Source organism: Rhinoraja longicauda, chromosome 8 (assembly GCF_053455715.1).
Source record: "Rhinoraja longicauda isolate Sanriku21f chromosome 8, sRhiLon1.1, whole genome shotgun sequence".
Classification (NCBI taxonomy): domain Eukaryota; kingdom Metazoa; phylum Chordata; class Chondrichthyes; order Rajiformes; family Arhynchobatidae; genus Rhinoraja; species Rhinoraja longicauda.
The window spans coordinates 37,829,500-37,844,269 of NC_135960.1; the positions used below are offsets into that span (position 1 = coordinate 37,829,500).

The 14,770-nt window shown below is 43.7% G+C and overlaps 1 protein-coding gene across 2 annotated transcripts in view; it reads right to left on the reverse strand.

Moving 5' to 3' along the window:
* LOC144595864 (INO80 complex subunit D-like) overlaps window positions 1-14,770 on the reverse strand; it is a 94,399-nt gene that overhangs the window by 46,382 nt on the left and 33,247 nt on the right. For both annotated transcript variants that reach the window (XM_078403671.1, XM_078403670.1), the window contains one exon: window positions 12,540-13,366. In XM_078403671.1, coding sequence (XP_078259797.1) covers window positions 12,540-13,366 — 827 coding nt within the window. The remainder of the gene's footprint in view (window positions 1-12,539; window positions 13,367-14,770) is intronic.

Consider the following 14,770-nt stretch of genomic DNA (forward strand, 5'->3'; position numbering starts at 1 on the left):
CGATTAAAAAAAAAAAAAGCAGATTCTGTACATAAATGGAAACCAATATATGTATTAAGATTTTGAGAAGACATTCAAGAAGGTGCCATATCAAAATAGGTTCTAGTGGAAAATAAAAGCTGATGGTGTTGGAGGTAACATGTGGGCATGATCACAAAACAGGTTGGGTAACAGGAAATAGAATAGGTATAAATGAATGTTTTCCTGGTGGGAAGATGAAACAAGTGGCGTGTCACAGTGAAGGGGTTTCAACATTTTTTTTAATTCTCTCTATGACTTGGAATTGAAGATATGGTTGCTAAATTTGCTGATGACATGACAATGGGTCAAAATGCAAGTTATCAAAGAATATGAGGCAACAAAGGGATATAAATGGGTTAATTGACAGGCAAAGATCTAGCCAATGGTGTATAATTTGGTAAAATGTAAAGGTGTTCATTTTGGCAGAAAAAATACAAAATGCGTATATTCCACTCTACATTGTGGATTGTGTCGAATCCAGTGACACAAGTGACTGCAGATGCTAGAATCTAGAGCAAAATAGGGGTCAGACATCACCTGTGGAGGCAGAGGGATGGTCGACACTTTGGGTAGAGACAGTGCATCTCAACATGCTTGTGTAGAAGGCTTGCACGCAGATGGGCAAAAAAAAAAGGAAAGTCAACAGAATGTTATCTTTGATTGCGAGGGGAAATTAATTACAATAGAGAGCCAATGCTTCACATGAGGAGTGTTGGAAAGATGACATCTGGAATACTATGCAGAGTATTGGTCTTCTTATTTAAGGAAGCATTCAAAGCAGTTCTGAACAGATTTACTGGAACACAATCAAGAATACCTTTTACAGGCCTACATTTACACTGAATTGGAAACCAAAATCATAAAACACCAGCGAAACACTAATTCAGCTTAAATTTCCTATATTCTTCATATCAGACGGGACTTGCTTTGAGGAGGCAGTGAAAGCACTCCTCAGCATCGCACACCACACTGCCGAGAGATGCATATGCCTAGATGTTGAATTTAGAGAAAGCATTCATCACGAAACCTTGCGCAGAATTCTGCAGAGACAAATTACTGTGAAGCTCATTAACCACAAAAGCACCTAAATTGCCAACTCCGAGCCTGCATCGACATTCCTGAAATATCTACTCCTTTTTGCATTAAGCTCAAGAAGCACTTGAACTGAAGTGGGGAACTAAACCAAAAATACAAAGAGAGGAATTAGGTGAGGAGACAAAGGCTGGGGTAATGTTTAAGTTGCAATTGGAAGCCTCCCAGATTCTCACTGCCTTTCACTGAAATAAATTCAAACCTTTAAATAATTGCTGAAAGAGTTTAAGCTGCAGATTGTTGCACACTGGCTCAGCTAACAAAACGACTCTCTCACCGCTCCACTGCACCATGCAATCCCGATCTCTGGTGCCATCTTTGTGGAGTTTGCACTTCTCTCTTTCACTGCATGGATCTACCCCAGTTGCTCCTCTTTGCTCCCCCCATGCCAAAGATGTGCAGGTTGGTGGGAATAAATTGTGTCTATGGTGTAGATGAGTGCAATGTAAATGAATGCAGAATCTTGGAGGGAGTTGATGAGAATGTAGGAGAATAGAATGGGAGAAGTGTGGAATTAGTGTAAATGGGTCGACACAGACTTGATGAGCCATAGGGCTTTAAAAGGACATTAATAATACCAGTGCCCAGGAGAAAGGTGACATGCCCAATGACAACCTACCAGTGACACGAACGTCTGTGCTGATCGTGTTTTGAGAGGTTAGTTATGACGCATATCAACTCCTACCTAAGTGTAGATCAGTCACTGAATCCACACAGTTCACGGGTTTTACATATGCCGTTCCTGCAAGAGGTTATCTTGCACATGCGCGGTATCCGCGGGAGTCATCTTGATCGTGAGCTGCGACTTGGACTGTAACCATGCTTCCTCGTGCTCAAGAAACGTAGCTTGAAGTTAATAACTTGTTATTCTTGCAACTTCATACGTGGTGTTAGAAATGTTATTCCGGAACTTTCACGAACTGTGTTTTTCTTCGTCCGGGATTTGTTTTTTTCAAGCAAGGACAGTTAACTAAACCTGCTAGACGGTGCAGCCAGCAGTTATTCATTTAACATGGAGGATGCATTCCGGAGGCCAGACCCACTCGTCTTCAGCGGCAACATCGGCAAAAAATGTTGAATTTTCAAACAAGAGCATGAAGAGTATTTTCATAGCGGCGGCACACTCTGACAGGCCAGCCAGCACTAAAGCATACATTCTCTTCAATCTGGCGGGTCCGGAGGTCATTGAATGTGAGTGGTCTTTTGTGTATGAGGGGGAGGTGAGAGACCCCGTTGACGGAGGAAACATCCTCATTCCAGCGGAATCCAAAGAGAATCCTGAATGCAAGAGGAAATTTCGGGAGATATGCAGCCCTCAGGCCAATGTCACTATGGAGAGGCACAAGTTCAACACGCGGAATCAAAAGGCTGGTGAGACAATTGAATCATATGTCAGTGATTTAAGGATAAATGCAAAAAGCTGCAATTTTGGAGGTCTCTGTGATGAGCTTATTAGAGACAGGCTAGTCTGCGGTATCTAAAACGACGATTTGAGAAAGGTCTTACTGCGTGATAGTAATTTGACACTAATTAAGGCGGTCTCCATCAGCCAAATTCATGAGATGACTGAAGAGCACAACAAAACGCTGGCTTTTCCACAGCATTCTGTCACAAACATTGATGCAGTCCAGGCTGGGTTCATGAGAAAGCAACAGCCTGAGATAGGAGTAAAAAACAAGTCAAAACAAGCTGGGACTCGGCATATGCCAACTGCAACAATTGTGGAGACAGTCATGCAGCTGCGAGACACATGTCCAGCTTTTGGTCAACAGTGCCATGCCTGTAAAAAATAGAATCATTTTAAAAGGTGTTGCAAGTCCACACAACAAACCCACAACAGGCAGATGCCTAGGAGGACCGCTCACCAGCTAGAATCTGACCAAGCTGACAGGAGGGCTGATGAAACAGTCTGCATCGATGGAATAACATTGCAAATGCCTGCTGATTCCATTGAGACACAGATGAAAAAGAATGATGAAGCCGGTGGTCACTGTGCGAGTCAATGGCATTCCAGTTGAAATGAAAGTGGACACAGGTGCCAAGTGTAATGTGCTGCCGAGAAATACATTTGACCAACCACAGGATAAAGAACAAATAAGGGCATGCACTAAAGCCACAAACCTTGTTGCGTACAGGGGCAGAAAAATCAAGCCTGTCGGTATAGTTAAGTTGCAGTGCCACCTAGAGGGACAGCCATACAAATTGCCATTCAACGTTGTCCAGGAGGATGCTCTGCCACTGCTAGGGCTACGTGCATGCAGGCAAATGGGGCTTGTCTCATTCAGTAAGGATGTTCACCAGTTGCGCCCCACTGAAGATGATCAGATGTCACGTCGAATTCAAACAGAGTACAGCGATCTTTTCACTGATGAGCTTGGAAAGCTGCCTGTAGCCTATTCTATGACACTCGACCTGGATGTGAGGCCCGTTGTTTGTCCTGCACATCGCATTCGTGTCAAGGACAGGGTCAAAGCGGAGCTGGACAGAATACAGGAATTGGGTGTCATCACTCCAGTGTCCGAGCCAACTGATTGGGTGTCATTCATAGTTGTCACCAACAAGAAGAACAAACAGGAGATCAGAATATGAATCAATCCAAGAGACCCGACCACGGCTTTGAAAAGGCCTGAGCACACGGTGGAAGAAGTGGCTGCTCACGGTGTTTTCTGTCTTGGATGCCAAGAACGCCTTTTGGCAGATTCCATTTGACCACGCGTCTTCGATGCTAACCACCTTTAGCACTTCTTTTGGTCACTACAGGTTTTTGAGGATGCCATTCGGACTCACCTCTGCCAGTGAGGTGTTTCAGCGCTCCATGGAGCAGATTTTCACTGGATATCCCTGCACAATCATAGTCGATGACAGGGTCGTGTTCCAAAGTTTTTTAAAAAACCTCCTCAATCTCAGAAATGCGCCATGTGGCACAACGCTTGGATCTCCAGCACAAAGACTAATGTCAAAGCAGACATGTACTACTCTCCCAGTCTCATGGAAGCTGCTTGAACATACGCGTAAGACCCAGGAGGTACAAGCCAAGCTTCTAAATAAAAGGCTGTCACAGAAAAGGTGCTATGACCAGTCAAGCCGGCCACTTCAGCCTTTGATGGAAGGACAGTTTATCAGGTTACAGACCCCACAAGGTTACAACCGGATGGGCATGATGAAGGAAATATGCCAGGAGCCAAGGTCTTACCTTATCCACTCGGAAGGAAAGTTGTACAGGAGGAATCGCAGGCACATTTTGCCTGTAAGTGAGCCTGCCCCAGCACAGCCAGATCAACCAGCATTGCTAGATCCATGTGACACTGACACCGATCACTTTGATACCAGACTTGGGTCTAGTGACGATAACGCTCTTATGAGAGACGGACAAGCAATAATGGACACTGAGCAGTTTCAGGTTCAGGCACCTGTGCCTGTGGCTGAGCTTCCTTTGAATACCACTGAGGGTCTGTACCGAACACACTCAGGTCGTATCAGCAAGCCAAATCCCAAATCCCCAAACTGAATTCACTTCTTTACTATGCTGTGACTTTAAGTTTGTGTCTTACAGTGTGTACATTTGTTTGGCTATAGTGTTTAGTATTTAGTATGTAGAACTTCCTACCTTGTATGCTTATTTTAGCAGTAGCTGCATTTTGTATACGGCCTGATGTATTTACTACTTTGCATGATATTTAGTTTGATATGGAACGTGACTATTGAGATTATTGAGATTGATGAGGTAAGGAACGGGGATGTGGATCAGCCACTGAATCCACACAGTTCACGGGTTTTACATATGCCGTTCCTGCAAGAAGTTATCTTGCACTCGCGGTACCCGTGGGAGTCATCTTGATTGTGAGCTGCGGCTTGGACTGTAACCTTGCTTCCTCGTGCTCAATAAACTTAGCTTGAAGTTAATAACGTTGTTATTCTTGCAACTTCATACACTCAGCAAAGACAATTTGCCTGCCACCGCAATAAACCAATGGTGGATGTGATCTCACTGGCTCTTCATTGAGCACTGGAACATTGGACAATAAGAACACATATGTCAAGCTGTTGTTCATCGACTTGTTATCAATCTCGGGGAACTGGGTCTCTGCTCATCCTTATGCAACTGAATCCTCGACATCCTCATCAGCAGACCACAATCGGTACGAATTGGCAACACAAATATTCACCTTGATAACCATCAGCACTGGGGCACCTCAGAGCTATGTGCTCAATCGCCTGCTCTACTCACTAAACCCACCACTGTGTAGCCAGATAGTATCATTAAATTCACAGATAATACTACCATTGTTAGACAGATAACAGGTCATGGTGAGATAGAGTCTAGGGGAGAGATTGAAAATCTGATTGAATGGCGCTAGCACAATCATCTTGTTCTCAACATCAGCAAGATCAAGGAGTTGATTGTTGACATTAGAAGGGGAAAGCCAAGGATCCATCTTCATATGAAGAATGAATCATTGCCTGCCAGACTGAAGAAGGGTCTAACCCAAACCATCACCTATTTATTTTCTCCAGAGATGCTGCCTGACCCGCTGAGTTACCCCAGGATTTTGTGTCTATCTATCTTCATCAACAGGTTGTCAGTGGAGAGTCAACAACTTAAAAGTCCCTGAGCATGAACATCCCTGAAGATCTGTCCTGGACCCAGCACGCTGATGCAATCATAAGGAAAGCCCATCATTGCATTTAGAAGATTGAGTATGTCGATGAATACTCTCTTGAATTTCTTCAGGTGCAAGGTAGAGTATATTGGTTAGATCGTGGCCTGGTTCGGCAACTTAATCGCCCAGGAATAAAGGAGCTGACAAAGAGTGTTGGATACTGTCCGGTGGGTCCATGATGGGTACTAACCTCCGCACCATTGAAGGGATCTATAGGAGGCACTGCCTCAAAAAAGCAGCCAATATCATCAAAGACCCACGCCACCCTGTTCACTCCTACAATCGGGAAGAAGGTATAGGAGTTCTAAATCCGTAACCACCCGGTTCAAGAATACCTTCTTCCCCACAACTATCAAACTCTTGAACACTACACAATACCAACTTTAACTGTGAACTATGGACTGTCTTTGGTTGCAAAGAATTTCATTACTCTGTTGTCGGTACTTCTGACAATTAAACACGCTTGTCTTAACTCTTGACAGAGTCTTGACAAACATACATGTTTGTATGCAGAATGATAACATATTTATTTGGTACTTTCCCAGTTTCCTTTACACACACAATGAGAGACTAGGCGTTTTACTAAGATACAAACAAGAAGCCATTATTTAGTACTTTGCAGACCACGTTCACTGACCATGATAAAGAGAGCACGAGATTCAACCCAAACTGAGATGCGCTAACTTGTATCAGATTACAGCTATCTATCTCAAAATGGTACCATAGTCAAGGTAATGGGTAGAAGAGATACAACAGCAACAACATGCCTTTTTACAGTGTCCTCTACAAAGTAAAGCATTCTAATGTGCATCACTGAAGTGCCATCTAACAAAAAGAGAAAGAGGGACTAAAGAGAATTTTGGATAGATGGTCACAAAGTTGGTCAAAGAGATAGGCTCAAGGAATCAAAGGCGCTAACGTGAGCAAAGGTATGGAATGTTTAGGACAGGACAGAGTTAGGGCGTTGCCTGTTAAAGACGTAGGTGCCAGTGATGCGCAAAGGAAATTAGAGATGTTTGAGAGGACGGAATTGCAGAGATCTTAATGGCTGTAGAACTGGAGAAAGTTACAATGTCCACGTAACTCAAGCACATCATCCACATAGTTTTGATCTTTGGCTATGAATGCGAGCCTGTCATTAAACTGGAAAGGGTGCAAAAAAGATTTATTTGGATGGTACGAGTCCAGGGAGTTTGAGTTCTAAGGAGTCTGGATAGGCTGGGTCATTTTTTGCTCCAGAGCATCGGAGGCTGAGGAATAACTTTACAGAGACATTTAAAATCATGAGTGGCATGAGCAGGTGAAAAGCCACAGTCTTTGCCCAGTCTTTGCCCCAGGGTAAGGGAATTTGAAATTAGAGGGCATAGGTTTAAGATGATAGGGGAAACATTTAAGTGACCAGAGAAGCAACGTCTGCCACACAGAGATTAGGAAGAACTACATAGAAGAAGCTATCACAGGACAAGCTAAAGGCAAGTATAAATCATCATCATTGGTCCAAAAACGCTCACCAAATCCACCCAAAACTTCATCCTCAATATTGATGGTCTCCCAGTATCCACCTCCCCTCACATCCGGAATCTTGGAATCATCTTTGATCAAACCCTCTCCTTCGACAAACACATCAAACACATCACAAAGACAGCCTTCTTCCACCTCAAAAACATTGCCCGCCTCCGTCCATCCCTCTCCTTCACAGCTGCAGAAACCCTCATCCACGCCTTCATCACCTCCCGTCTGGACTACTGCAACAGCCTCCTCTATGGCTCACCCTCAAAAATCATCAGTAAACTTCAATACATTCAAAACTCCGCTGCCCGTCTACTCACCCACTCCCCGACCCGTGACCATATCACCCCCGTCCTTTACAAACTCCACTGGCTCCCCATCCCCCAGAGAATCCAATACAAAATCCTCCTCATGACCTACAAAGCCCTCCATAACCTGGCCCCATCCTACCTGACTGACCTCCTCCACAGGCACACTCCCACCTGCACCCTCCGCTCTGCTGCTGCCAATCTCCTGTCCCCCCCCCCCCCCCCCATCCGGACCAAACTCAGATCCTGGGGGGACAGGGCTTTCTCCATCGCTGCTCCCACCCTATGGAACTCACTACCCCAAACCGTCAGAGACTCCTCCTCACTCACCACATTCAAAACATCACTGAAGTCTCACCTCTTCAGCACTGCCTTCAACCACTGAAGGTCACCTCATCTTCTGTCTCCTTTCTCTGTTCGTTTACTTATTTATCTATTTATTCACTTCTCTATGTTCTAGAAATCCCTGTAAAGCGTCTTTGAGTGTTTGAAAAGCGCTATATAAATGTAATGCATTATTATTATTATTATTATAAATATGACATTTGACAGACATTTTCATTGGAAAGGTATGGAGAGATATGGACCAGGAACAATCAAGTGGGATTAGTTGGTTGGCTTGACCAAGCAAGGCAGAAGAGCCTATTTCCGTGCTGTGCAGCTGCATGACTAAGTACCCTTCCACTAATCACATTTATCAATATTGGGCGCAGCCTCCTATTCCTTGGCAATTTGCACTCATCCAGTTATTCTTGTTTAGGAATATGTGTAGGAAAATAACTGCAGATGCTGGTACAAATCAAAGGTATCACAAAATGCTGGAGTGACTCAGCGGGTCAGGCAGCATCTCAGGAGAGAAGGAATGGGTGACGTGTCGGATCGAGACCCGCCAGACTGATGTCAGGGGAGGGGGTGGGACAAAGATAGGATACAGTGGGAGACAGGAAGACAGTGGGAGAACTGGAAAGGGGAGGGGAAAGAGAGGGACAGAGGAACTATCTGAAGTTAGAGAAATCAATGTTCATACCGCTGGGGTGTAAGCTGCCCAAGCGAAATATGAGATGCTGTTCCTCCAATTTGCGGTGGGCCTCACTATGGCAATGGGGGAGGCCCCTGACAGAAAGGTCAGACTGGGAGTAGGAGGGGGAGTTGAAGTACTGAGTCACTGGGAGATCAGGTTGGTTAAGGCAGACTGATCGAAGGTGTTGAGCAAAACGATCGCCGAGCCTGCGTTTGGTCTCGCCGATGTAGAGAAGTTGACATCTGGAACAGCGTATACAATAGATGAGGTTGGAGGAGGTGCAGGTGAACCTCTGCCTCACTTGGAAAGACTGTTATTCTTGTTAGTGTCTGCCTCTCTTACCCTCGCAGGCAATGCATTTCAGATTGCAATCACCCGTGGGTGAAACAAATCCTTATATATCCTCTCAACTTTTTACTCCTGAACTTAGGGCTTTGCCCTCTGGTTCAAAACACTTCTGCTTTGGGTAAAGTTTACTAATGTCCTCACTATTCACCCACTCATAATTTTGCACATCTGTCAGCCTCCTCCATTCAATGGAAAACAAATTTAGATATTCAGCCTCTCCTCATGATTGAGACACTCTATCCCAAGCAACATCCTTGTGAATCTCTTCTGCACCTCCACGTTCTCCCTCAATCACGTTCTTTCTGTGGCAACCAAAACTGCAAAGAACATTCCAGATATGACCTCAATGTTTTATAAAACTTACCATAACTTCCCTGCTTTTATATTTCAAAGACTAGCATCGTTTCTAAACCACTTTCTGCCTGTGCTGCCACCTTCAGGATTCTCTCGACATACACCAAAGTCCTTCTGTTTCTCAGTAAACGGGCTCCCGGGTTTACAGATTACCTGACTTACAGAAATCAGACTTTCAACAAAATATCCCATACATTTTTAAAGCTTTTTTCTAGATAGAGATAATAATAATGATGATGAGTTACATGTGTTCATTAGTAACTGGCCACAGCATATAATCCATTGTTTTTAATTATGGGTAGTATTAGGGTGAATGATTGATAAAGTGAAAGAATTATAGCAACTGTACATAGAGCAATACAACAAGGAGTAGCTATAGAAAACAGATATTTCTGTCTTATGGTGAAATCAGCTGTTGGACAGTTATTGGGAACTGAACCCTTGCATAACCCAGGGACTGTCTGTACTGCCTTGGTACCACTATTCATTTACCCTTATTTGACCTCCCAAAATACATCAGTTAACATTTTTTTTAAATCAAATTCCATCTGCCCATGGTCAGGCCATATTACCAGCTGATCAATGTCTTTCTGTGGCCTGTGACTATCCCTCTCAATAGCCACAACACTATTTATTGTGTATCTGCAAACTTATCAGCATATTTCCTACATTAATATCAGAGTTGTTAATATATATATAACAGCATGGATCCCAGTACCAATTGGTAGTATAACACTGATCACAAACTTCCAATTTAAAAAAAAAAACACTATTATTCTGTCTCCTATCACCAAATCAATTTTGGATCCAATTTAAAAAACAAGGAACTCCAGGTGCTAATTAATACACAATGGACACAATGTGCTGGAATAACTCAGCAGGCAGGCAGCATCTCTGGAGAACATGGATTGGTGACGTTTCGGGCTGAGACCTATCCATGTTCTGCAGAGATACTGCCTGACCTGCTGAGTTACCACAGCACTGTGTCCTTTTGGATCCAATTTCCCTTGGATTTCATGGGCACTAACCCTTTGGATCAGACTCATGCAGGTCCTTGTCAAATACCGTACTAAAGGTTATGTAAACTACCCTCATCTACATATTTTGTTACCTCTACGAAAAGCTCAAATCAAATTAGTCAGACAGAATCTCCAACCAACAAAGCCCTACTTACGATCCCTAATCGTGTAGTTTAATCCTGTTTGTCAGAACTTGTTCCAGTAATTTATTTCCCACAGATGCAAGACTTACTGGCTTATAATTACGTGGGTTATCCCTGCTACCCTTCTTGAATAATGTAACTCCATTTGCTATACTGCATTGTTTTGGTGCCTAACCAGGATCAATGATTATTTTAAAGTCTGTCAGAGCCCTTGCTATCTTCACCTTTCCCTCCCATGGTAACCAGGGATATTTTCATCAGATCAAAAGTTCATAAGTTCTACGAGCAGAATTAGGCCGTTCGACCCATCAAGTCTACTTCACTATTCAATCGGCTCATTCATCTATCTTTCCTTCTCAACCCCATTCTCTTGCCTTCTCCCCATAACTCCTGACACCCGTACTATTGTTCTATATGATCTCCGCTTTATAAAATGTTTTCATTTATTGTTCCTCAAAGTAGCTGACTTTTGGTTTACAGATAAAGAAAAGGATACCAGGGTAAAGTTTTCAAAATGTAACCACCTGCTCTGAGGCAAAACACCAGGATTGCTGCCTAGCACCCAATAATAAAGGACTGGAATGAAGGCAATCTTGTTAACATCCAGGTGATCTCATGGCAGTAACTTTCATGAAATTACTCATGCATAAACCTCAGAAACACACATTTTGTGGACCAATTTTTAAACAACAATCCAGCAATTTCAGTCTCACCATTACTGGTAATTCTATTTTTAAATAATTGAACGTATTTTATAGCACTCCGTGGTGGGAGTCAAAAACATGTTTCTTGATCATTAGAACAGGCGTTTGTCAGCCCTGTAATAAAACCAAAATGCATTGCTCCTTCATTTAGAAAATAGAACATAGATCAGCACAGCACAGGAACAGGCCTTTCGGCCCACAATGTCTGTGCCAAACTTGATGCCAAGGTGAACCAATCTGATCTGCTTGAACATGGTCCATATCCCTCCATTCCCTGCACATCCTATCTCGAAGCCTCAGGTCCTGGGGATTGATTCACTTTTACGTCAGCTAAAATATCTAATACCTCCTTTTTAATGATTATATGCTCCAGCGTATCACCATCTTCCTCCCCCAAATCTCTACCTTTAACATCTTTCTCCAAAGTAAATGCAGAAGTGAAATATTCATTTAAAACCTCACCAACCTCCTGTGGCGTCACACACTAGTTGTCCCTCAAAGCCGTAACAGGCCTCACTCTTTCCCTGATTACCCCCTTGCTCTTAATATACTTTAAAATGACATGTCACCTTGGTTATATTTAAGGCTATAAGTTCTGGACTCCCCCAAAAGTGAACCCATCTTCTTTTTGGCAATCCTATCAAATTTTTGCATATTTTAACCATACCTATCAAGTCCACCATTCAGTTTTTGCAAGCTTCTGCAAATCTTTCAGTCCCATATCATTTATGGCTCCTCGCTGGTTGCATCTACATTTTTTTATTATAATATGTAAATCAGTGCTGTGCAAAGTATTCATTTACCATCCATGCTTGTTTACAGAGGCTGCCATTGTAATACAATGCAATAGAGGTTTGCAGTTTCAGTTAATTGCAGAGTTATGGATTCAGCCCACTCCACCAAACAAACCAGCCTCTCCCTCCACCCCAAGGACGCCAACACTTCACAAAGCCTCTGAAAAGCAGTAATCAAGGATCACCTACACCCGGTCATTCACTCTTCTCCTCTCCCCCGTCAGGTAGAAGATACAAAAAATTGAAAGCACATATCACCAGATTCAAAAACAACTTCTTCCTCACTATAACCAAACTACTGAACGGATCTCTCATAAACTAAGGATTTATTCCCAATCTTCCAATCCACCTCATTGTGGCCCTATCACATTTTTATTTGCATTTTCTCTGGAGCTGAAACACTATATTCTGCATTCTGGGGGGTTTTCTTGCACCATCTGTTGTGCTTGTGCATAGCTTGATTATGTATGATTTGACTAGATAGCACACAGAACAAAGTTTTTCACTGTATCTTGGTACACGTGACAGTAATAAACAATCACCAACTAGCATTGCAGGTTCTTACCTAAATGTGGAAAGAGATCCTGATGCAATAATTGCTTCTCAGCACACAGCTTTTCTAGTCTCTGGAGCCTGTTTACACAGGTCGAGTGCTGCCTACAGACTGGCGTGGAGTTTGAAGCCTTGAGGACCACCATGTTGGGCCGGGAAGAGTCCACTGCCTTGGCCGCAGGCGTGGGTGGGACAGCAGCAGGCTGCGGGAGGGGGGGCGTCCTTGTTTGCTGAGGAGGGGAGGCGGTCCGGTGGGGCCTCCTGTTTGGCGAGGGAGAGGCAGGCGTCGCTGCAGCTGTACAGTGGGCCGCTGCTGGCGGCAGTCCGGGGCTGGGGGGCGGCGGGGGTTTGCATAGCAGGCCCTGTGACAGTATGGTAGGTCTTGGGGGGCTGGAGAGAGGGGGAGTGCCGGGGTAGAGCGGCCGAGGCGGTGCAGGGCGGGGGATAAAGTGCTCTGATTGTAGTCTCAAAATCTCGGGCTCGCGAAGCAGCCGCTGTTGCAGCTGCTGTTGTAGCTGCTGCCGGTTCTGAGCAAGTTTGGTCTGAAACTTCCGTTTGACCGTCCCTTTCCTCAGTGCGCAATCGTCGTCATCGGGGAAAGCAAAGGGGTCATCCAGCTTGCGCTCCAGGCACTGGAGGGGCAGCCTCGGCATCTGCAGGGTTCGCGTGGGTCCATCCAAACCATTTGCCGTCTTCAGGGCCAGCGAGGGCACTGCCAGGCTGACTGCCATGGCAACATCGGGGTGCAGTCTGGGGCGCACCTCGTCTAGCTGCTCATTCTTTTTCTTCCGTTCCTTTTTGGGCACCAAACCAAGGACTTGCAGGTGGCTGTTGCAGTATCTGTCGGAGAAGAATGAAAGTATTAGCACTGTAAGGAAAGTGTTGCTATAGTGCCAAGTACCACACCTTGTGCAATTCAGGTTCCATGTTCCTCCAAACCCTGGAACCAGAACCAGGATATGGCCGATTATAAATGCATTCAGCGCTGAATTGTTTTCATTTGAATAATGATTCTGGAATCTGAAACAACAACAGACATTGCTGGAATAACTCAGCCAGTTAAGCATTATCAGTGAAGAGAAGAGTTGTTTATTGGGCCAGGGACCTTTGCACAGAGCTGCCCAGTTCACCCAAAACGTTAATCAGTTTATCTTTCCACTGAAGCATCTTAACTTGAGGAGTTCTTCCAGCAATTTTTGGTTTTGTTTTAAATTTCTATTCCTTTTTGCCACACTATATATAATTTTTCCTTAAGTATATCTATACTATTCACCTTAATTACTAATTGCATTAACAAAGTTCACCTAACAATACTTTGAACAATGAAACAGGTCCCAATTTCTATTTTGGAATTATTGGCTATTAGCTTAAGCAACTAGTTTTGATTCTTCTTGTGTGAAGGCATTTTATCCCGATCTGCTCCATCAAATCCTTACATAACTATCAAACTATAATTAGTAATTCTCAAACATTTTTGTGGGGAAGAGGTTGCAGCTAGTGTATGTGTATATTCTATTCGCAATGTTGACTTTCTAGCAGTTATGCACAATGAAAGATAAAGATAAAACAATTATTTCATATTAACATTACTCTCCTGTTGCCCGTTGAGATAAGACAAGGGCATCTCTTGGAGTGTTGCCCATTTATATATCACAGTCTCCTATTCACAAAATATACGTAAACACTATACTGGGGAGAAATATTTTCTACTGCAAGGCAGTTATAGTAGTACTGGAAAGTTGAGATGGTGGATTAAGACATCGTATAATGCATCGTGTAAACTGAAAGCAAAGGCTTTAGAAAAATAACAATGAGACACCAGAAAGAAATACTACCACATAATAGTTTCTGCATTCTCATTTTACTGTTGCAGAGGTCAGTGAGATGGAGTGTCGGGGAGAAAGAGTGGTAAAAACCATCAGACGCAATGTCAAATCTAAGCTGCACAAACTCATTATAAAATACAGGGCAACATTGAAAGTTAACATTTTTAGAATGATATTCTAATAACTTCAAGAATTTATTCAGTAAGCGGTATTCAGTAAGTACCTCGTGCTGGTGAGGCCAGGAACAGAGAGATAGAGGGTATGAATTTATGGCTGAGGGGCTGGTGCAGAGAGCAGGGATTTAGATTTCTGGACCACTGGGATCTCTTCTGGGCTAGGGGTGACTTGTACAAAAGGGACGGGTTACATCTTAACAGCAGGGGGACAAACATTCTGGCAGGCAGGTTTGCTAGTGCGA